The following is a 21551-nucleotide window of genomic DNA, read 5'->3' as shown; positions in this document are numbered from 1 at the left end:
AACACCACCTGAGTGTTAGAGTTACTTTCACCCCCTCTGCATTACCACTGATTGAATCCTGATTCCAAAGTGTCTAGACAAGATAAAAAGCAGAAGTGTACTAGAAAATTTGTTCAGTTTGAAGAAATGGAACGTTTAGGTGATGCTTATAGGAAAAGTTGTAGAAGAGTATCTTTCTCTCTTAGTGATCATTTCTAATTTTCTGATAAGCCAGGTCTCCAAGATATACTACAAATATGTGGATTTTTTTTTTTTTTTTTTTTTTTTTTTTTTTTTTGGCCATCCCCATAGCATGTGGAAGTTCCCAGCCCAGGGATCAAACCTGTTCCTGGCCACAGCAGTGACAATGCTGGATCCTTAACCTGCTAAGCCACCAGGGAATTCCTATAAGTATATGGATTTAAGGGAAGCATTTGATGCACTAGTCATCCTGTCTTCATCATTCCATGATGAAGAAAGATTGGCTGGGAATTTATAATGGATTCGATATAGTGGTTACTGGGGGTGTATCTTAAGAGTGATTAATGGGTTTATGGCAGCTTGGGTGCAGGTCTCTAAAACATGTGCCATAGGACTGCATGCACAGCTCTGCCCTAGTTACTCCTTTTTTCAATAAATGGGAAAATGATACAGATGACATACCAGGTAAATTTGCACATTCTAATTGGCAAAATTGCTTAACCTAGAATTCCACATCTGTAAAATATGGTTGCTAGTATCTCTTCTAACTCATAGTTTAATGTGAGAGATAAAGTAACAAGTGTAAAAGAATTCTAGAAGTTATAAACAAAGCCCCTTTAAAAATGTGTTTTATTTGATTGTTACTCTGGCATTATTTTTTTTAAATCAGTGAAATGTCCGTGCACCTGTCATTGAGACAGCCTAGGTTGAGAAAAGGAAATTGTGTGGTAAGATATGAATACCAAAGGAAAGGGGATTCTTCTTTTGTAAATTGAATGAAAGATTCTTTAATTTCTACAGTGCTTAGAGTTTTCAGAAGTTTCACACGAGTTCACATAATCCTATAATAATGCCCTTTTTTTCTCCCTACCCCTGTATTATCTCTCTCTCTTTTCTTCTCCCCACTGATAGCCACCAGTTTGTTCTCTGTATCTGTACGTCTGCTCCTTTCTTGTTTTATTTACTCATTTATTGGTTTTTTTTTAGGTTCCACATACATATGATATCATACAGTATTTGTCTTTCTCCGTCTGACTTACAGAGGGGATTCTTTTGACAAATGATTCATATTGCTAAAATATCACCTTCCAATGAGCCCACACTTAAAGACTATAACCCTCTTCCACTGAGCAATACCTTAGCCCCCTTTCTTGAATTTTTTTTTTCTTTTACAGCTGTACCTGCGGCATTTGGAAGTTCCAGGGCTATGGATTGAATCAGAGCTGAAGCTGCAGACCTGTACCACAGCCATGTCAACACCAGATCTGAGTTGAATCTGCAACCTGTGCTGCAGCTTGCAGCAATGTCAGATGCTTAACCCACTGAGCAAGTCTAGAGATTGAGCTTGTATCCTCGGGGACACTGTGTCAGGTTCTTTACCCACTAAGCCACAATAGGAACTCTGCACTTTTTTTTTAACCATGGTACTTGTCGCCATCTGACATTTAAATGTTTTACTTATTTAGTTTAAAATAATCTATGTCGAAGGGGCCCCCCTGTAGTAGGTATCCATAACTATTTGTTGAATGAATGAAGTGAGTGAGTATATCATGTGCTCACTATCATCTGGGTTTGCCCTTTAGGCATGATGATTCCCACCGATGTCCAGGGTCCTGGCTTGCTTGTTGAACTTCCTGCTGTAGCTCAAAGAAGGGAGCAAGAAGATTTGCCTCTGTACCAACTCCCCAGGACTCAAGCTGTTTCCAAAGCCTCAGCATATACAGGAATATTGTCTTCTAGATATGCCACTGATCCATGGTATGATATTACTTCTCTTTGTTTTCTAATTGTAAAATTGTTTTCTTTTTGCTTCTGTTAAAAGCAACAACAGGCGTGATCATGGGAGAATGTTTGGAAAATACAGAAAAACACAATAAAATCTGCTACATCAGACAATGACTGTGAGAATTTCACACACTTAAAATTGTACCATATATACAATTTTTTTAATAATTATTTTTAATTTTTCCATTATAGCTGGTTTACAGTGTTCTGTCAATTTTCTACTGTACAGCAAGGTGACCATATATACAATTTCGTATTCTTGCAGTTGTGTGCAAAATGAATTATGTAGAGTACTTACTTAGAGAATGGGAGGTTAATTAAAAATTTAACAACTCAAGCAAGAAGTACTTGACATTAAGGAAGGAATGGACTATGGGGTTAGAGAATCTTTAGGAGTTGGTGACTGGTAACATGTTGGGAGTAAGAAGGAGTAGGAGGATGACCTGTGGTTCTGAACTGGGAAGCCGGATAGATAGCAAGTGGATAGCAGGACCATTTATTCTTTGACGTATGATTATAGGAGCATGTGCAGGTTGAAAGAGAAAATAATGAGTTAGTTTGGGACATGTTGTAAGGTCATGTATCCATAGGACAACAAAGTGAAAAGGAGTTAAATACATGATTCTGGGAATTAATATTGAGGTCTATCCTGATGTGGATAATTGGGAGCAAAATCAAGTGTAGGTGAAATTTTTGGATGTGAATAATCATCCATGGGAGGGTTAGGTGATAAGCATCTGGGATGAATATTGGCGTTCTGCAAAGCAGCAATACTAAGGGCATAAATGGGGGAAGAAAATAGCGAAGTGGCATGAACAAAAGGTAGAAGAAAATTGTGGACCTAGAAGTCGATGTGGAAACCAAGGGAAGAGAGCATTTTAACAAAAGGATCATTAAAGACGGTTACGTGCTGCAGAGAGGTGAAGGTAGATAAAATGGAAAAGTTTCATGGGGCTTGATCACCTGAATGACCTTGGTAAGCAAAGAACAGTTTCATTAAAGTGGAAATCAGAGAATAATGGCTTGAGAATTGAACAGAAGGTCAGAAATTGAACAACGTAAGAGCAGACTGGTGTTTTGAGAAAACTGATCATGAAAAGAGGCAGAAAGAATGCATGTTACCTAGACAACTGGAGAGTGAGTATTGGGGTCTGAGGCAAGGGGGGATATACACATATGACTACACAGATTGTGGGTGTGAAAGATCCAGGAAAAGAATGTGTAGATGCTAGATAATGGGTGATTAAAGGTAATCCCCGGAGAGGGTGGAAGGAGAGGAGGACAGTGCACACCTAGAGATTTACCTTTAGTAGTTTGATAGGGAGTTCCCATTGTGGCTCAACGGGTTAAGAACCCAACATTGTGTCCATGGGGATGCAGCGTCCATCCCTGGCCTCCTTCAGTGGGCTAAGGGTCCGGCTTGCTGCAGGCTGCAGTATGGGTCGCAGACGTGGCTCAGATCTGGTATTGCTGTGGCATAGGCCTGCAGCTGCAACTCCGAATCAACCCCTAGACCCAGAACTTCCATATGCTGCAGGTGTGGCAATAAAAAGAAAAAGGAAAAACAATAATTTGATAGGAGGAACGTCATCTCCTCCATGGAAATAGGTGCCAGGAATGAAAGGAAAGCACGAATGCAGGTACTGTTGGTACCTTGAGGACAGGACCCAAGGAGTTTCTTGCCCAATGACCTTGATTTTTTTATTTTTCTGTCATTTAAAAAGAGAAAGGTTATTTATGCAGGGGTGCTAGTAAAGAGGGCCATAAAAGGAGAGGTATCAGAGTAGGGATTAGCTTTTGAAGCGAGGATAGAGGCGTATGGCCTAGTGATAGGAAGGAATTCAGAAAAATACCGACTGTCTTCTCCCAGCTTCCCAGGGAGTAAGAGAAGGAGCGTCATCACCCACTGAAGTGCGGCATCCATGGAGGGGAAGCAGAAGCTATTGGGAGGGCAGAGGGAGTTGAGGAAAGAAGTTAGTGTGTGCAGAGGTTTCTTTACAATTCACAGGGATTTCCTGGAAGGTAACGGGTAGTTTGTCTGGGTGAGCCTTGGGGTGGGATATGGGAACAGAAGTACATCTGAAAGAAAAACCAGAGAGGTGTGTAGCACTGTGTGTGCAGGAGAAGCGAACAAGAGTTAGAGATGTCGGCAAAACCTGGTAGGGATGGACAGGATGCAATTAACTGGCCTTAATGCTTTTATTAAAACCTTAGTCCAAGAAAGACTTTGTGTTGCTATGTGAAGTGTCTCAGGACTTTTATGATATCACTTCTCTGTACAGTGACTTATGACCTTTGCTTAGTGGTTTAGGTAGAAGCTTCATGAAATGTTCTTGTCTGTTTCTGCAAAGTTCATCTCTGAATGGAAAGAAAAGAATGAAAGGCCCAACTAGTCAGAGGAATCCACTGGTGGCTTTTCTTCCACAGACCTGGACCAGGGTGCAGTGGGGAGAAGCTGACACCTCAGGGTCCTAGTGGGAGGGATCTCCCCATCTCCCAGAGGAACATGGTGTCAAACAGCAGTGGATTTGTTTCTTTAGGAGAGACGCCTGGCAGTGGAAGAGTTAGGAGTATGTTTTGACTTTTTTTTTTTTTTTTTTTTTTTTTTTTTTTTTTTTTTTTTTTTTGTCTTTTGTCTTTTTTTGTTGTTGTTGTTGTTGCTGCTATTTCTTGGGCCGCTCCTGCGGCATATGGAGGTTCCCAGGCTAGGGGCTGAATTGGAGCTGTAGCCACCGGCCTACGCCAGAGCCACAGCAACGCGGGATCCGAGCCGCGTCTGCAACCTACACCACAGCTCACGGCAACGCCGGATCGTTAACCCACTGAGCAAGAGCAGGGACCGAACCCGCAACCTCATGGCTCCCAGTCGGATCCGCCAACCACTGCGCCACGACGGGAACTCCTGTTTTGACTTTTTATATGATCAAATTACTTGTCAAATAAGATACTTTTGTTTTTAAAATTCCTCTTGTGCTGAGTGTTAATAATTGAATCTGGCTGAAGAATTCAGAAATGAGGCTACTTTTTAAGATGTGGGATTGTGGAGTTCCCATCATGGTGCAGCAGAAACGAATCCAACTAGGAACCATGAGGTTGCGGGTTCGATCCCTGGCCTCGCTCAGTGGGTTAAGGATCCTGTGTTTCCGTGAGCTGTGGTGTAGATCGCAGACGCAGCTCGGATCCCATGTTGCTGTGGTTGTGGGGTAGGCCGGCAGCTGTAACTCTGATTCAACCCCTGACCTGGGACCCTCCATATGCCTCGGATATGGCCCTAAAAAGACAAAAAACAAAAAATAATAATAATAAAAAAAGAAAGATGTAGAATTGTAACTATAAGTTGGAAAAGATTTAAATGAATTTCCAAACCCACCCCTCCTCTGTTGTACAAAAGATGAAACGTCCCGTCAGTTGTGTCTTACTCAATTCGCTCAGCTTCAGAGAGAGAGGATTTGCTTTACTCCTAAAGTGAGTACTTTGACCAGCTGCTTTCTTGTGCCAGCACAGGCATTTAAGCGCTCCAGCCTAACTTTTATCAGGGGAGATCGGTCTTGCATTTGAATGTTGCTGTTTTGGCTTGCTGTCATAGGTTCAGGATGTATTTAAACCTTAGCAGACTCCAGAAGCGTTCCGGTAAATCATACTCACCCTTTTAATCTTTCAGAGTATGCCCCATAGACTCAGGTTCATAGGTGAATATTTACTGCCACTCAGAGACTCCTTGAGTAATGCAGAGATTCTTTCAGAACATAGTCTCTCAGCTCATCAGGGTGCCATCTAGTGCTAAATGCCCTTTTACACTTTCTTCTTTGCATTAATTTTTGCACAGGGTCCAGCAGAGCTGCTCATTGTGCACTGTGCCCCTTTCCTTTGGAGGCAGGATTGATGCTGAGAGGTCAGATGCACCCCGAATGTGAAGATCTCCAGGAAGGGAGGACTGTGGGCAGGCAGAGCGTTAGAACTCTGAAAGGAATCCAAGTGATCTTAGATTCTGAGTATCCTTCTTTCTCAGGAAATCACTTGAGATTGTGTTTTCAGAATTCACCTGGTTTCAGTTTTTTTTTTCTAACTCACCTCTGTTGTCACCTGCTGCTGGAAGCCATGGATGTGCCCATTAGTGGGGGACGTGGTATTTCTTAGACTAATGAGATCTACAGTATAAATGTATGGTGGTGCTATTCACAAATGTTCTCTATTATTTATGGCCATGTGACCCTGAGAGGGTTTCCCTCGTGCCTTTATTTCCTCACTTGTAAAGTAGGTTGCTCTATGGTTCAATTAAGAGTGAATATGAAGGCCTTCATGTGATGCTTTGAACATAGTAAATGTTTAATGAAAGGTTAGCAGTGATTCTGGAGGACAGTGATGGGCTCACGGACCCCAGAGTGTATCTGGTAGTCATCATTGCTGAGGTTTTTGAAACACTTAAGGAGATTGTAGACTATTTTATTTTATTTAATTTGTTTTTTAATTTTTTTGCCACATCCACAGCATATGTAAGTTCCCAGGCCAGAGATCAAATCCATGCTGTAGCTGGGACCTGAGCCACAGCTGCAGCAATGCCAGAACTTTATCCCCACTGTTAGGGATCAAACCTGCACCTCTGCAGTGACCCAAACTGCTGCAGTCAGATTGGAAACTTACAGATTTTTTTTTATGAAGAACTAAAATAGAATCAACTCACGGGAATTCCCGTCATGGTGCAGTGGTTAACGAATCCGACTAGGAACCACGAGGTTGCGGGTTCGATCCCTGGCCTTTCTTAGTGGGTTAAGGATCCAGTGTTGCTGTGAGTTGTGGTGTAGGTTGCAGACTCGGCTTGGCTCCTGCATTGCTATGGCTGTGGCATAGGCCGAAGGCTATAGCTCCAATTAGACCCCTAGCCTGGGAATCTCCATATGCTGCGGCAGTGGCCCTAGAAAAGGCAAAAAGACAAAAAAGAAAAAAGAAAAAGAAAAAGAATCAACTCACAGTAAATAAAACAAGGAAGATGCCAGAGGCTAAAGCCTGGGAAGGTGATGAACCTGAGGTTGAAAGACATACTTATTTCAAATTGAAAAAAAAAAAAAAATTCATGTTGAAGGTACAATAGGGTGCAAATGAAAAGAAGTGCTTTCAGGTTTTGGATACTTTGTTGTGAATAGTGGGAGGTGAAATAGGAGGCAGAGTATAGTCATTGGGGAAAGGATTAAATGAGTTAATGTTATGTTTTAAGCTCCCAACGCAGTGCCTGGAATTTAGTACTTTCTAAGTAAATGATGAATATCAAGTAGGTTTACCTTTGAGTTCAAATGCCAAAAACTATGTGTAAATTCAGAATAGTGGTAGAAGACTGAGGGTGAGGGGAAAATATATATGTCTATTTGAGAGAGGACTACTCTGGAATGTTTGCATTGGGGGGAAAAGGGGGAGTTTCCAGGGACTTTATGGCCTCTCCATATGTGACACTTTCCCGTTTTTACTGCGCTGTTGCAGCTGTGGCCCACACTGTAGGTGGAGACAAATGTGAGAAATGAGGCCAAGTGGTACATAGAAATATTGCTTTTATAAACATAATGAGACATTTGATTGCTAATCCAGGCTTTACAAAAGGTAAAAAGAGAATAGCCTAAGGAAGCGACTTACCCTTCATGCCTTGAACTTTTCTTTCTTCACAAGTGTCTTAAATGCAGTTTTATGAGACAGTTTTCTTAATTTTGGTAAATGTGTGCATTCATGTTATCAGTACCCCAATCAAAATATTGACTATTTCCCTCCCCTGACCCCCACCTCTTGACTTCTAATACTGTAAATTACCTTTTCTGTTCAGGAACTCATGTAAATGTATAATTATGCAGTAGGTGCGTGTCTGGCTTCTTTTACACAGCACCATGTCTGTGTCATTCTAAGCTTTCTTATACAAGAATGCCTAATTTAAGTATTCTGGTGTCAGTTAATAATTCGCTTTGTAACTTCAGAGTCATAGTGTAACATTTGTGTAACTAACCCCACTAGTTTGGAAAATGCTAGTGCCCTTTCTTCCTGCTTCCAAAGGCTCATATTCCCTTCGTGTGTCACAGAAAATTGCCATATAGAATCTATATTTTAAGAGGAAAAAGAAATCTTGAGAAAACTTAGCCACAACCATAACTCTTCCTGCTTACATCATTTTGGAGTGCTGAATTTGCTTGACCCTCCTATGGCTTAGCACATATAAATTTTATATGAAAAAAGGTATATTGAAAAGGAAAGGTTACCTTGGCTTATCTGGATTCATCTGATTTTGTATGATGTTGAAAATTTTATTCTCAAAGACATTGTATATCATGATCAAATCTTACGATTAATGTCCACTTATTCACTAATAGGGCATTCCATCTTTCCTTCCAAATATGTAAAGGATGATAACTTTGGGCACTTGTTATAAAGGACTGGAATAAAAAACGTTGTTTCTATTACATGGTTAATTTTAGAGAAAAAATGGTGGTAAAACTCTGGTTAATTGTAAAAGGCAGGAATTCCTGTCATGGCGCAGGGGTTAACGAATCCGACTAGGAACCATGAGGTTGCAGGTTCGATCCCTGGCCTTGCTCAGTGGGCTAAGGATCTGGCGTTGCTAGGTGCTGTGGTGTAGGTTGCAGATGCAGCTCGGATCTGATGTTGCTGTGGTTGTGGCATAGGCTGGCAGCTGCTGCTCCGATTCGACCCCTAGCCTGGGAACCTCCATATGCCACAGGTGTGGCCCTACAAGGCAAAAAAAAAAAGAAAAAAATTGTAAAAGGCAAAAGTTAGTTATTTTAAGACTTGAGATTCTAACTGAATGAGCTATTGACCATGTTAAGTCAAAGTGTGAATTGTAAAATTTGATGTTAGAAATCCCTTGTGAAAGTTTCAGATACATTTGTGCAAATTCACATCTTAATAGGTACAATAAAATTATTTTACTTTCTTTTTTTTGGCTTCACTAGCGGCACGTGTAGTTCCCAGGCTAGGGGTCTAATTGGAGCTACAGCTGCCAGCCTACGCCACAACCACAGCAATGCTAGATCTGAGCTGCCTCTGTGACTTACACCACAGCTCATGGCAAGGCCGGATCCTTAACCCACTGAGCGAGGCCAGGGATCCAACCTGCATCCTCATGGATACTAGTCAGGTTTGTTAACTGCTGAGCCATGATGGTAACTCCCCTAAAATTATTTTACTTTCTCAGTTAAGTTTTAATTTGGGTTAAAATATATTTGCATTCATCAGTGTAAAGAGACTACATTGCTTCGTATAGTTTCTCATCTCCTGTAACTGTATTTCCAAAACTAATCACACTATCTACTTTTTGGAAGTTTTCTCTCTTTAGGTATGAAATAATGTAAACAAAATATGTGTTTATCACCATCTGGAAGAAAGATTATATGCTTCAAAAATGTCATTGAGTCTCTTCTAACAATAATCCTTTTGTTACACATTTTCTTAAAGAAAAGTAAAATTTTCCATATTTTAGACAGATTTCCCCCCTTTCTCTTAATATCGTATGTGAAAGCCAGCAGTTTAGGAAATTTTTGGTTTTAACTTTTTGAAACAGAAAATAATATATCCCATATTAATGTTAAGCTTAGTTTCCATTCTTTAAGTTATTTTAAATTTAAGAATTTAATTCTTATATTATACACATGCCATAATAAAAAATATGTACAGGAGTTCCCTTCTGGCTTAGCAGGTTAAGGATCTGGCATTGTCACTGCTGTGACACAGGTCACTGTTGTGGCGAGGGTTCAGTCCCTAGCCTGGGAACTTCCATACACTGTGGGCGTGGCCAAAAAAGGAAAAAAATGTGTATTTATGTTTTTTTCTTTACATTTATCATGAACTGTTTTTGCTCACAACACTTCTGACACCAAACGTCTTGAGTTTTTTCCTCCACCCAACCACTAATTCTTTGATTTTCTTCGCACTGTGTGTCCTGCAATTCATTTCAGTTCTGACATTAACTACCTGGAGTTTGTGCAGACCCCATAAGATAAGGGCTCAGCCCCACAAGACTGCCCCAACTTCAGATGCAAGTTACAAGTCCCTGGCTGCCAACCCTATTTCTGACTAAGTGGCTCTAAAGTAGGTGCAACTTCCTTAGGTTTGAAACTTTTCTAGGATGGCTCATAGAACTCAGGAAAGTGCTTCACTCTTACTGGTTTATTATAAAAGATACAATTCTGAAATAATGGAAGAGATGTATAATGCAAGGAAGGGTGTGTGGAGGATGCAACAGCTTCCATGCTCTCTCAGGGCGCATTACCTAACTCCTCCCACCTTGGTGTGTTCTCCAGGATGCAGGCTCTCTGCACCCTGTCCTTCAAGGGGCTTTATGGAGACTCTCTTATGCAGGTATGATTGATTATACCATTGGCCATTGGTGATTGAACCCCAGAGGGTGGGGGTGGAGCTGAAAGTTCTAACTCTGATCACACGGTTGTTTCTCTGGCATCCAGCCCCCATCCTGAACCTGTCCATGGTCCTACCTAGTGTTCCCTTATTAGCATAAACTCAGGTATGGTTAGTGAGGCTTGTTATGAGTAACAAAAAAATGCTTCTGTCACCCCTATCCTTCAGAAAATTCCAAATGTTTTAGAAGCTCTGTGTCAGAAACCAGGGACAAAGACCAAATATTTATTTCATATTATCACACCTGTAGCAACTGGAAAGTGGAAAATGGAGAGAAGTTTTCAGTGTTGGTTTGGTTTTTAGTTCTCAATCTTACTTCAATTAATATCTGTTTAAAGGAGAATACTAAATATAGCAGAGTATGAAAATATTCTTTGCAATAATGTTTATGTTCCAAAAAACAGGGTATAATCTAAGCGCATCATATACTGGGATAGCAGACAAATTAAATTACAGCAATACCATGGACTCTTAGGATGCTATTAAATAAAAAATGGTCAAGATTATAATAATCTTGGGGAAAATGATGATGTAAATTCAAATGAAAAAAGTGTAAAGGGAATGAATATTGGTTGAGCCTCAGATAAATGCCAGTCATATCTCATTTAATCCTTGTTACTATGTACTCAAAATATGAAACTTTACACTATGATTGTAACTACCCAATGAACATATATGCAAATGTACAAAAATAATATGATATGATAAAGGAATACTTCACTTAAATTGGCAGACTCCTGGGTATATCATTTAGCAATTACATTTAGCTGCTTATAAACTAAACTCTCCCCCCCATCCTTATGCTTTTTTTTTTTTGTTTTATAAGTTGAAGTATAGTTGTATTAATTTGAGGTGTACCACAAAGTGATTCAATTATATATATATATATATTTGTTCTTTTTTCAGATTTATTTTCCCTAATGGGTTATTACAAGGTATTGAGTATAGTTCTTTGTGCTATACAGTAGGTCCTTGTTGGTTATTCATTTTATATATAGTTGTATATGTATGTTAATCCCAAACTCCTAATGTATCCTTACCTTTCCCCTTTGATAACCATAGGTATGTTTTCTGTGTCTATGGAACTGTTTCTATTTTGTATGTAAGTTCATTTGTGTCTTTTTTTAGATTCCATATATAAGCGAATCATATATTTGTCTTTGGTTACTTCACCTTAGCATGATAATATCTAGGTCCATCCATGTTTCTGTAAAAGGTATTATTTCATTCTTTTTTAATGGCTGAATAATATTCCACTGTGTACATATATACCACATCTTCTTTTTAGTGTGGCTTAACCCAACTGGGGAGTACTTTTTTTTTAATGTAAAAAAGTCCTGGAGAAGGTTGTATGTCAGGGTCTTAAACACCATCTTCCTTTCTGCTCAGCTGTCCTTAGTGTACTGACAAGTTCTCCTTGTTTCTTTCTGATTTTAAGATGGATTCTTCATCACCAATAATCACCTCTGCCTTCTAGGGAAAGAGGGAAGAAGAGAGAAAACCTAGAGCAAAAGTCTCCTGTCAACTTATTCTCTCTCCTCTACTGTTTTTCTGGAAATCTTATCCAAGGACTTTTGTTTCCTTGTTGCTGATCAGAGCCAATGCACACAGTTACCCTTAGTTGAAAGGAAATCCAGAAAATTTATTTTTTTAAAGCTGGGCATAGAGCCACCTGGAATAAAGGGAGGTTATGTTGGTAAGGAAGAAGGGGAAATAGAACTTTAGATAAATTACCAGCAAGTATCTGCCAACTTGTTTGTCCTTGAATTCTTTGATATTTTTAATTATAACAAGTATACCAAGACAAGAAGGCCATCTGGCAGTGGGTGAGCTGTCAGTGATCCCTAAGGATCCCAGTTCCTTAACTGATTTTTAGATTGTCTAGATCTTTCACTTTCTCCTTTTCACACAGCCTTAAACCATTATATCCCAGAAGGTTATAGAGTGGCAAGTAGGTTGAGTTGTGTTCTTTTTATAGGACTTATTTGAGAGTCCAGAGGAAAGTGGAGCATGGAAACTTCATGCTGAAAGATGTGGATACTGTGGAGAGGTTGTGTTGTCTGAGTCTTCTCTGCGCCTGACTTACTCATGTGGAAAATATAGTAGTATGACCTGCTGTACTTATGTCACAGGGTTATCTTGAAAATGAAATGGAAGAGGTAGTACCTACATTTTTGAATAGAGCAATACAAGTGACAGTATCCCATGTATTGTTTCATTTGGTGGTCCAAAGTCACACACCTGTTTTGTGGTACAGGTTAGCCTGGAGCTTAGAAATCCAGACTCTTCTCCCAGATAATAGATAATAGGTATAAAAGCATTCCTTTTATAACTGTCCTGTAATCCAAAATTTTCTGTTAACCAGTTAGGCATTTCCATATTAACGTGACTTGATGGGTGAAATATGGTGGTGGTAGGTGGGACAGTCACATTATATAAGTAAAATGCCCTAAAACTGAGAAGTGCAGTGGAACTACACCAAATGCTTCTAGTTTACAAATGACAGGAGAAATTATTTAGGGTTAGAGCGACAAAGAAATCTAGAAAGAATAGTCATGTTTACTGACTGTTTAATTATTTCAGCTGTTTCTCAGTTTATCCTAGACGGTTCTATTAGTTGGTTAATCATACCAAGTTTTAAGGAATATATTTTATAACATTTATATGATGATAGAGAAACGTGTGAAATTATGCAAGTTCAAATACAGTTGTTGTTTTTTTTTTTTTTTTTAGAAAATAGCATCTAGAGTGTCACCAGTAAAAGTATAATCAGTGATTTTCTGGTGGATATTAAGTTGAACATTAAAGCAATATATTTTTGCTTTGTATGAATAGTTAACTATTGATTTAAATCCTTTTAAAGCTTAGAAATTAGTAGGTATTTAAATACAAATGGTGCAAGGTCAAAACTTTTCAAGAAACTTTAAGATGAGTGTGTTGTTATGTGTGTTTTCTTTCTCCTCAGTGAATTACCTGAGAGGGAAGAAGGTGAAGGAGAAGAAACGCCAAACTTCAGCCACTGGGGACCACCAAGAATGTATGTTGATGACATGATTGGCTTTCTTGATAGGACAGCACGATTAGTTGCTCTTTTCTTTACCATAACTGTATCATTCAGTTAATCTCAAATGATAGCCCTACTTCCCATTTACGCTGGTCTAAATTTTAGTTTCATTTACTTTTATTTAGTTTTTGTTTTGGGGTTTTTTTTTTTTTTTTTTGGTTTTTTTATAGGGCCACACCCATGACATATGGAGGTTCCCAGGCCAGGGATCAAATTGGAGCTGTAGCCGCTCACCTACACCACAGCCGCAGCAACGCGGAATCCAAGCCATGCCTGCGGCCTATACCACAGCTCACGACAACGCCAGATCCTTAACCCACTGAGTGAGACCAGGGATCAGACCTGCGTCCTCATGGATGCTATTCAGATTCGTTTCCACTGAGCCACAACAGGAACTCCTTACTTAGAGATTTTTAGCCAGGCAAAATGACCATACCCAATATTTAGGAAAATCTTTGTCATAGTCTTTCAGAGAAAGCAATTTATAAATGTCCCTCTGTGATGGACTAAGTATATTTTCTCACTGCATCACTAAGCAAGGCAGGTAGGGCTGCCTTGAGTGCAGGAAAGCTGTTTGTTTTTGTTTTTTGTGGTTTTTTTTGTTTTTGTTTTTTTTATGAAACAACAATGGTAGTAGTTGAGGCTCTTATATAACAGTATCTTTACCCTCCTCTCCTTGTGTTAGGTCAAGTGTGTGCCTTGTTTGAACTAACAGAATGCGTTGGGCCCATGTTCCCTCAGATCCTCTCATGGTTTTAAGTAGTCACCGGGGCTGCACTTTATTAAGATTATAAAATTTTCCCTTTATTTGCTGTCTCTATTCTTCATGCATTATTAATTCCACCATGCCACCCCAATTTTTTTTTTTCTTGCACCTTTGAGTTTTGTCTTATAAATTCTTAGGAGCTGTTTTCTGAGCAACTTTTTAAAAATTAATTATTGACCATGTCTGTGCAGTTTGAGCAAAATTTCTAATATTTTAAGGGGAAGTTTTATCCTATACTTTCTTTATGAAAATGATATGGAAGTAGGAAGGAAAGAAAACCTCTGGCCGTAAGGTCAGTAAAATCTGCCTTCTGGTAACAGAACCACAAGTTAAACCTGCTGACTTAGAAAAACGTTATGGGCAGTGAGCCTGTCAGTGGCAAGTTTATCTTATTCCACGAGTCTGTCTTTCTTGCCAAAACGATATATGTGACTTTCTTGATTCTATTTTCCCCACCCATTTGTCATTTCCTTAGTTCATTCTTTGCTCTTGTTACAATGTAGATGAAAAGGACTAAACACAGAAAATATGTGGTGGTAGGAGATAAGAACATTAAGGCTTGATTAAACCTTTGAATATTAAACATTGTGTTTATTGTTTGGGAAGTATTTTTCAGGAGTTAAACATTCACATATGCTATGAATTATTGACAGTATCTTATAATGTTGGTGCTAAATATAATTTCTATGACAGTTATAAATATATTTATAAAATATATTTATGTATGGAATTCCTGTTAGGGCTCAGCAGAAACGAATCTAACTAGCATCCATGAGGTTGTGGGTTTGATCCCTGGCCTCACTCAGTGGGTTAAGTTTCTGGTGTCACCGTGAGCTGTGGTGTAGGTCACAGACGTGGCTTGGATCCCTCGTTGCTGTGGTGTAGGTGGCAGCTGTAGCTCCTATTGGACCCCTAGCCTGGGAACCTCCATGTGTCACAGGTGTAGCCCTAAAAAGACAAAAGACAAAAAAATTAAAATATATTTATATAAAATATGAATCACAAGGAGGTGGTACACATTGAACACAGTGACAGTACAACAAATTACATTACCTTGTTCATGACTGAATTTTGTTTTTTTATTTCTACAGTGTTGAGATTTTTAGAGAACCAGATGTATCTCTTGGCATTAGTATTGTTGGTGGACAAACGGTTATAAAACGCCTAAAGAATGGAGAGGAGCTTAAAGGTATATTTATCAAACAAGTTTTGGAAGACAGTCCAGCAGGAAAAACAAATGCCCTTAAAACTGGAGATAAAATACTTGAGGTAAATTGTGTTAAAGTTCTGCTTTTGGTTGAAACATGCTGTCAGGCAGTAAAATAATCATACAGCCAGAAGTCCTTCCTTTATGTGTTGTGGTATCTGTGTGTACAATTGGTATCGTTTGTTCAGATAGTGTAGTTTGTATGATTGTACAACTCTGTGAGTTTCTGAAGTTGGGCTGACAGCATATAAAACAATAAAAGGAAAAGCCTCAGCTGACTGAAAAAATGAATTTGCAGTTTAGCAAAATGAAGCAGATGGTTCGCACCAAGCTTTGCCCATAGTCTTTTAACAAATACTGAATTGTGCGTGTCAGTGGGGTAGCCACGCTGTCCTCCCAAATTTGACCCTGGAAGGCAAAGGCCATTGCGGGAGAGGTGAGTCTACCCTTTACATGTGGCAGGCTTTGCAGAGTGAGTTTCATGGGCATATCAAGGCACTAAGAGGTCTGAATCTGATACATTTCTTTGCGTGGGTTTATTGGGTGAGACCATATTGAATATCTTGAAACCCAGAATCTGCTTTTTTTTTTTAATAATGATTTTTATTTTTTTCCATTATAGCTGGTTTACAGTGTTCTTTCAATTTTCTACTGTACAACAAGGTGACCCAGTCACACATACATGTATACATTCTTTTTTCTCACATTATCATGCTCCATCATAAGTGACCAGATATAGTTCCCAGTGCTATACAGCAGGACCTCATTGCTTATCCATTCTAGAGGGAATAGTTTGTATCTATTAACCCCAAATTCCCAATCCATCCCACTCCCTCCCCCTTGGCAACCACAAGTCTGTTCTCCAAGTCCATGAGTTTCTTTTCTGTGGAAAGATTCATTTGTGCCATATATTAGATTCCAGGTATAAGTGATATCATATGGTATTTGTCTTTTTCTTTCTGACTTACTTCACTTAGTTCCATCCCCAGAATCCGCTTCTTCTTGGTCCATGCTTTATGATGCTAAACATCTGCTGTGGTGTTTTAGCTCTGATAGAGTGAGGAGAACTCTGGGAGTCATTGGTTGAAGTCTAGATTGTCCTGTTTGTTTTCTGTTTGTTCTTGTACCTATTTTCAGTTTCCAAATAAAATGGAAATAAGATTTCAAAACTGATAGCATCATTCTGAGGATTAAGTCGAACAGTTGCTTAAAACTGTTCTGTGTATACAGATTTTAGGTTTTATTTATGTTTGTGAAATAAAAATTAAACACCTTGGGTATATGACAATGAAGAAAATGACCCAAAATCCCTTCTCTTAGGGCATTTACATGGTAGTGGGGGACATAGGCAATATGCAAAATAAGGAATGTATAGAATGTTAAATTGTAATAAGTGTCTATGGAGAAAAAAAACAAGGACAAGGATAAGGAATGATGGGTAGGCAATGGTTGCAATGAATAGGTTTGTGATGCAACATGGTATTGGGACAAATGTAGGAAATGAGAGAGTGAGCAATGTAGATATGTGGGGGAAGAAGGCTCCAGGCAGACAGAACTAAAATGCAAAAGCCCGAAGTGGGAGCTTGACTGGATGTGCTGAAGGAACGGAGGAAGTGCAGCGCTGCTAAGGTAGGTAGAGTGAACAAGAGAGAGGGTGAAAGAAAAAAGGTCTGAGAACTACTCGGAAGCCAGACCATGTAGTGCTTGGAAAGTTGTCTACACTGAATAGTGGAGAACCCATTAGAGAATTATGACCACATACACTTTTTTTTTTTTTGTCTTTTTAGGGCCACACCAGGGCATATGGAAGTTTCCAGGCTAGGAGTTGAATTGGATCTGTAGCTGCTGGTCTACACCACAGCAATAGCAATGCCAGATCCAAGCTGCATCTATGACCTACACTGCAGCCCACAGCAATGCCAGATCCTTAACCCACTGAGCAAGGCCAAGGATTGAACCCACGTCCTCATGGATACTAGTTGGGTTTGTTACCGCTGAGCCACAATGGGAACACCACATACACATTTTTAAAAAGGATTATTCTGGCTTCTGGGGCAGTGTGGTGTGTGATTTCATATCTTTTCTTTTCTTTTCTTTTTTTTTTTTTTTTTTTTTTTTTTTTGGCTGCCCCACTTGGCATGGGGAATATCCCCTGCTGCACCCCAAGAGTTTCTTTTAGGTAGTGTTTGCATGGTACATTTTTTTCATTTCTTCATTTTCACCCTTATTTGTGGTTTTGTTTTAGTTGTATTTTTCTAAGCAACATATAACTGGTTTTGCTTTTTTTAAGTCTAAATGGATAACCTTTAATAAATAAGGAACATTTATTTTTTATATTCATTACTGATACATTCGGACTTAGAACAAAATACAAAATATATATTTTAAAATTATCTTTCTTCCTTTCTATTTTGAAATTATGATAGACTCATGGGAAATTGCAAAGAAATGTACAAGGAAGTCCCACATACCCTCCCCTCAGCCTCACACAGTGTTAATGTCTTACACAACCACAGTGTAATCACAAAACCAAAATACTGATATTGGCACAATTTATAGACCTTAGTCACATTTCACCCATGCTCCCTTTGTGTGTATTTATAGCTCTACACAGTTTTATCACATGTGTAGTCTTGCATAACCACCACAGCAATCAAGGAACTCAATTGTGTCGTCAACTCAAAGACTCCCTTATGTGACCCCTCTGTAGCCACTGCTCTCCTGCCCTCTCCTCTCCCATCCCTACCCTCTAGCCTGTTTCTCACTATTCTGTTTCTCCATGTACATAATTGTTATTTCACAGTTACCATGTAAATGTGAATGAAATTATGTACTTCGTATCTTTTTGAGATTGGTTTTCTTCACCCTGTGATATTTTACTGACGTTCATTCAGTTCGTTGTGTCTACCAACAGTTTATTCCTTTTGTGGATGAGTAGTATTCCCTGATACCACGGTTTAACCATTCACTCATGGAAAGACATTTGAGTGGTTTCCAGTTCTTGGCAATTATGAAGAAAGCGCCTATAAACATGTGTACACATGTTCCTGAGTGAAAATAAGTCTTCATTTCTCCGGGTTAAATGCCCGAGAGTATAACAGCTGGGTTGTGTGTTAAGTCGATTTTTAGTTTTGAAAGAAACTGCCAAACTGTACTATTCTATATTCCCACCAGCAGTGTGTAAGTGATGCAGTTTCTCCACATCCTCACCAACATTTGGTGTTGTCACTGTTTTTCGTTTTAGCCATTCTGATGGGTATATATTGATATTGTTGTTTTTAATTTATGCTTCGCTAATGGCGAATGATGAAGAAATTTTCATGTGCTTAATGGCCACCTAATACCCTCTTTGGTGAGAAGTCTGTGCATGTCTTTTGCCTGTTTTTTAATTGGATTGTTCATTGTTTTATCTTTTTGAATTTAGGTTTTTTTCCTCCTATCTTTTCTCTGTTCTTGGTTGACTACAAAGTATTCTCTCACTTAATCCATCATCACTTTACACCTACTAATAAGTCTCTACTCTTTTGTCTCAGATTTAATAATTTATATTTCTTCAAATTCACAACAGCCTTGAAATGTTACACTCTATTTTTTTTGTGAAGCATAATGAGTCATTTGTTTACTCTTTTCTATGAAAAGCATTGCTTGTTTGTTTTGTTAGTGAAGTTTAGTAATCATTTCTCTCTGTCTTGAAACAATTGCATAAAAGGTTTAGGTCTGTATAAAGAAGAGTTTTTTTTAAACTAGGAAATTAGAATTTAACTTAGTTTTTAGAAATGGTCTTCATCTGTGTGAATGGACATACTTTAGGTTATAATTTTAAAGTTAAGAAAAAGTAAGATTATTTTTCTGTTGTAACATGACAATTCTATTTTTTCCCTTAACTTCAGTGATTCCCATTTAAGACTGTAGAAATATGTGTTAGGGGAAAAAAAAAAAAAACCTGATTATTACTCAGAGGAAGTAGTTCCCATGTAGTCTCCACTTCTCTTACTGTTGAATATTTTGGGGATTAAGTTATTCAAGAGATAAGAAAGATCCTCTTTCCTTTCATTAAACTTGTCAAACTGTTGTGACAGCTTTTAAGCATTCACTTTGTTTTTTCTGTGTTTTAAAAAAAATTGCTGTTCTTTTTCCTCAGCTCAGATGGGAAAAGAGCATTGACAGAGCAATAAAATCTTTATGGATGTCTACGAGAATAAAAAGCCAAAGTTCTTGCCATGGCCTTTTGGATTTTGCATGATGTGGCTTCAGTTGCCCCCCGACCGTACCTCTTTCTGCTCGCTCCTCTTTCACTGTCTTTATACTCACCTAGCCTGAAACCCCTCTAGCACACCAGGCTCCCATCTCCTGCCTTAGGGCCCTCCGTTCTCAGTCCCTCAGCTTCTGGCGTGCTCACTTTTCTCCTCACTCTGCTCAGGTCCAGTGACTGTCACTCCCTTGCTTATACTTGCAACTCCTTGGATCCTCTTTCCTTTCATTGGACTTGTTTGCAAGAACCACATCCTAGTTAAATGCAACACTTGGCTTATTTCAGGTCTCCAGCATGACTGGAGAAAATAACTACCCGTGCTGTCTGGTCTCATTTTAAAATCATGACCACCCCCTCAAGTGGGACTTTAATTCCGCTCTGCAGTTCTGTGGTATTTCTGGAGTTGTTTCAGTCTTCCGCTTTCACACTTCAGACCTTCTATACCTCCTTCCTCAGTCGTAATCTCAGTTTAGGGTCCTTGTTTCTTAGTTCATTGAGAAAATCAAAGCGGGCAGAAGGGTGGTTCCCCTTGTTTTCACTGCATACCAACGCTTTTTTCTAACTGGCTGTCACAAGACAGGAACTCTCTGTGCTTCTGTCTAAAGCCAGTCTCTCTAACTATTCCCTCTTCAAGGGGGTTTGCTTTTGCTGTCGTCATTTCTCTCTTTATCCTTCATTTTCCCTCTCCCACTGCATCATTATTACTGTCATGCACACCTTCTTAAAAACAAAACCTTGATCCACAGACCTCTCTACATTCCTATTTCTTTGGTCCCTTGATGGCAAAACAATGTTCACAAAATGTCACTATCCACTGACTCTAAACCACCTCAGCTGTTACCAAGGCTTCTTTACATTCTTGCTTTGAAAAACCGGATCTGTTAAATATGTTGGATTAATCTAGAAGGCTCTTTGAGTTTTGGGGCATATTCACAAATTAGATCTCAGATTTATGTAATAACAGGACATTTACACTTAACCAAATGGTTAACTTTTAGTAAAAGAACCTATGGAAGTTTTCATACTTCTTTCTTTGAACATAATCTGAGAAATGTTCAACTACTCAGTTGTAATAATGGGCAGTTTGTTTAAAATATTCTTCTTAGTTTAATTGAAAGAAGATGAGTTCAAAGAGAGCCTAGCCTGCTGCCCCCACTCAGAATTGTGTGCTGTGATAATGACAGAGGTGACATTACAAGTTCAGAAGCTTCTCAAGATTCTGTCACTGACTGAGCTACCTATTTCGGATGAATATATTTAACTAAGGCTGGTCTTACTATAATATTTATCTTATTTACTTTTCTTGGAAGCGAAACATTATTTTCCTTAAACATGGTGTTAAAGGAACAAAGCAAAGCTTTTCATGGGCTAATCTTATTTTTTTCTGGCTTTGGTCTAATTCATTAGATTCTAGCTGCTCTCATAACTAGATAATACGCATGAACTTTGAATTGAACCTGTGCACAAGATCTGCCTTTCTAATGGACATAAATTACTTCTGTATTTTTAGGTGTCTGGAATAGATTTGCAGAATGCCTCACACAAAGAAGCGGTTGAGGCCATTAAGAATGCAGGAAACCCTGTGGTGTTCGTTGTTCAGAGCTTGTCATCTACTCCAAGAGTAAGCTTTAGTTTATAATTTCAAAAAGTTTTAAAATATTCTCTGTATATCTGTGGACCAAGCTTTTGCCTCCAAGTATTTTTCAACTTATTTTTATTGTTACTCTACTATTACTTAAATGGAGTAGTACCTTCATAAAAATTTAGTTATTAACTTCAGTTTCCCCTTTTTTCCTCTGATTTTGATCTCCTGGTCATGAAGATCAAGTTGTTCCAATGTACGGTGGTTTAAGTCAGAGTCTATATAGTCCAAAAGACCTGTTTTTTGGTT

The 21551-nt window shown here is 38.8% G+C and overlaps 1 protein-coding gene across 6 annotated transcripts in view; it reads left to right on the top strand.

Annotated features, from left to right (window-relative positions):
* The window catches only part of PATJ (PATJ crumbs cell polarity complex component), a 356992-nt gene that overhangs the window by 127338 nt on the left and 208103 nt on the right, over positions 1-21551 (top strand). For all 6 annotated transcript variants that reach the window (XM_021096561.2, XM_021096558.2, XM_021096560.2 and 3 more), the window contains exons 22-25: positions 1764-1938; positions 13337-13408; positions 15293-15470; positions 21171-21281. In XM_021096561.2, the coding sequence (XP_020952220.2) occupies positions 1764-1938; positions 13337-13408; positions 15293-15470; positions 21171-21281 (536 nt within the window). The remainder of the gene's footprint in view (positions 1-1763; positions 1939-13336; positions 13409-15292; positions 15471-21170; positions 21282-21551) is intronic.

The sequence above is a fragment of the Sus scrofa genome, chromosome 6 (genome assembly GCF_054392235.1).
Source record: "Sus scrofa isolate SSC_HxYL_T2T_F1_AM1 chromosome 6, Sscrofa_HxYL_maternal_Yorkshire_Landrace_v2.0, whole genome shotgun sequence".
NCBI classification, from domain to species: Eukaryota; Metazoa; Chordata; class Mammalia; order Artiodactyla; family Suidae; genus Sus; species Sus scrofa.
The sequence above is the reverse complement of the archived record's forward strand: the minus strand, read 5'-3'. Positions and strand labels throughout refer to the sequence as shown.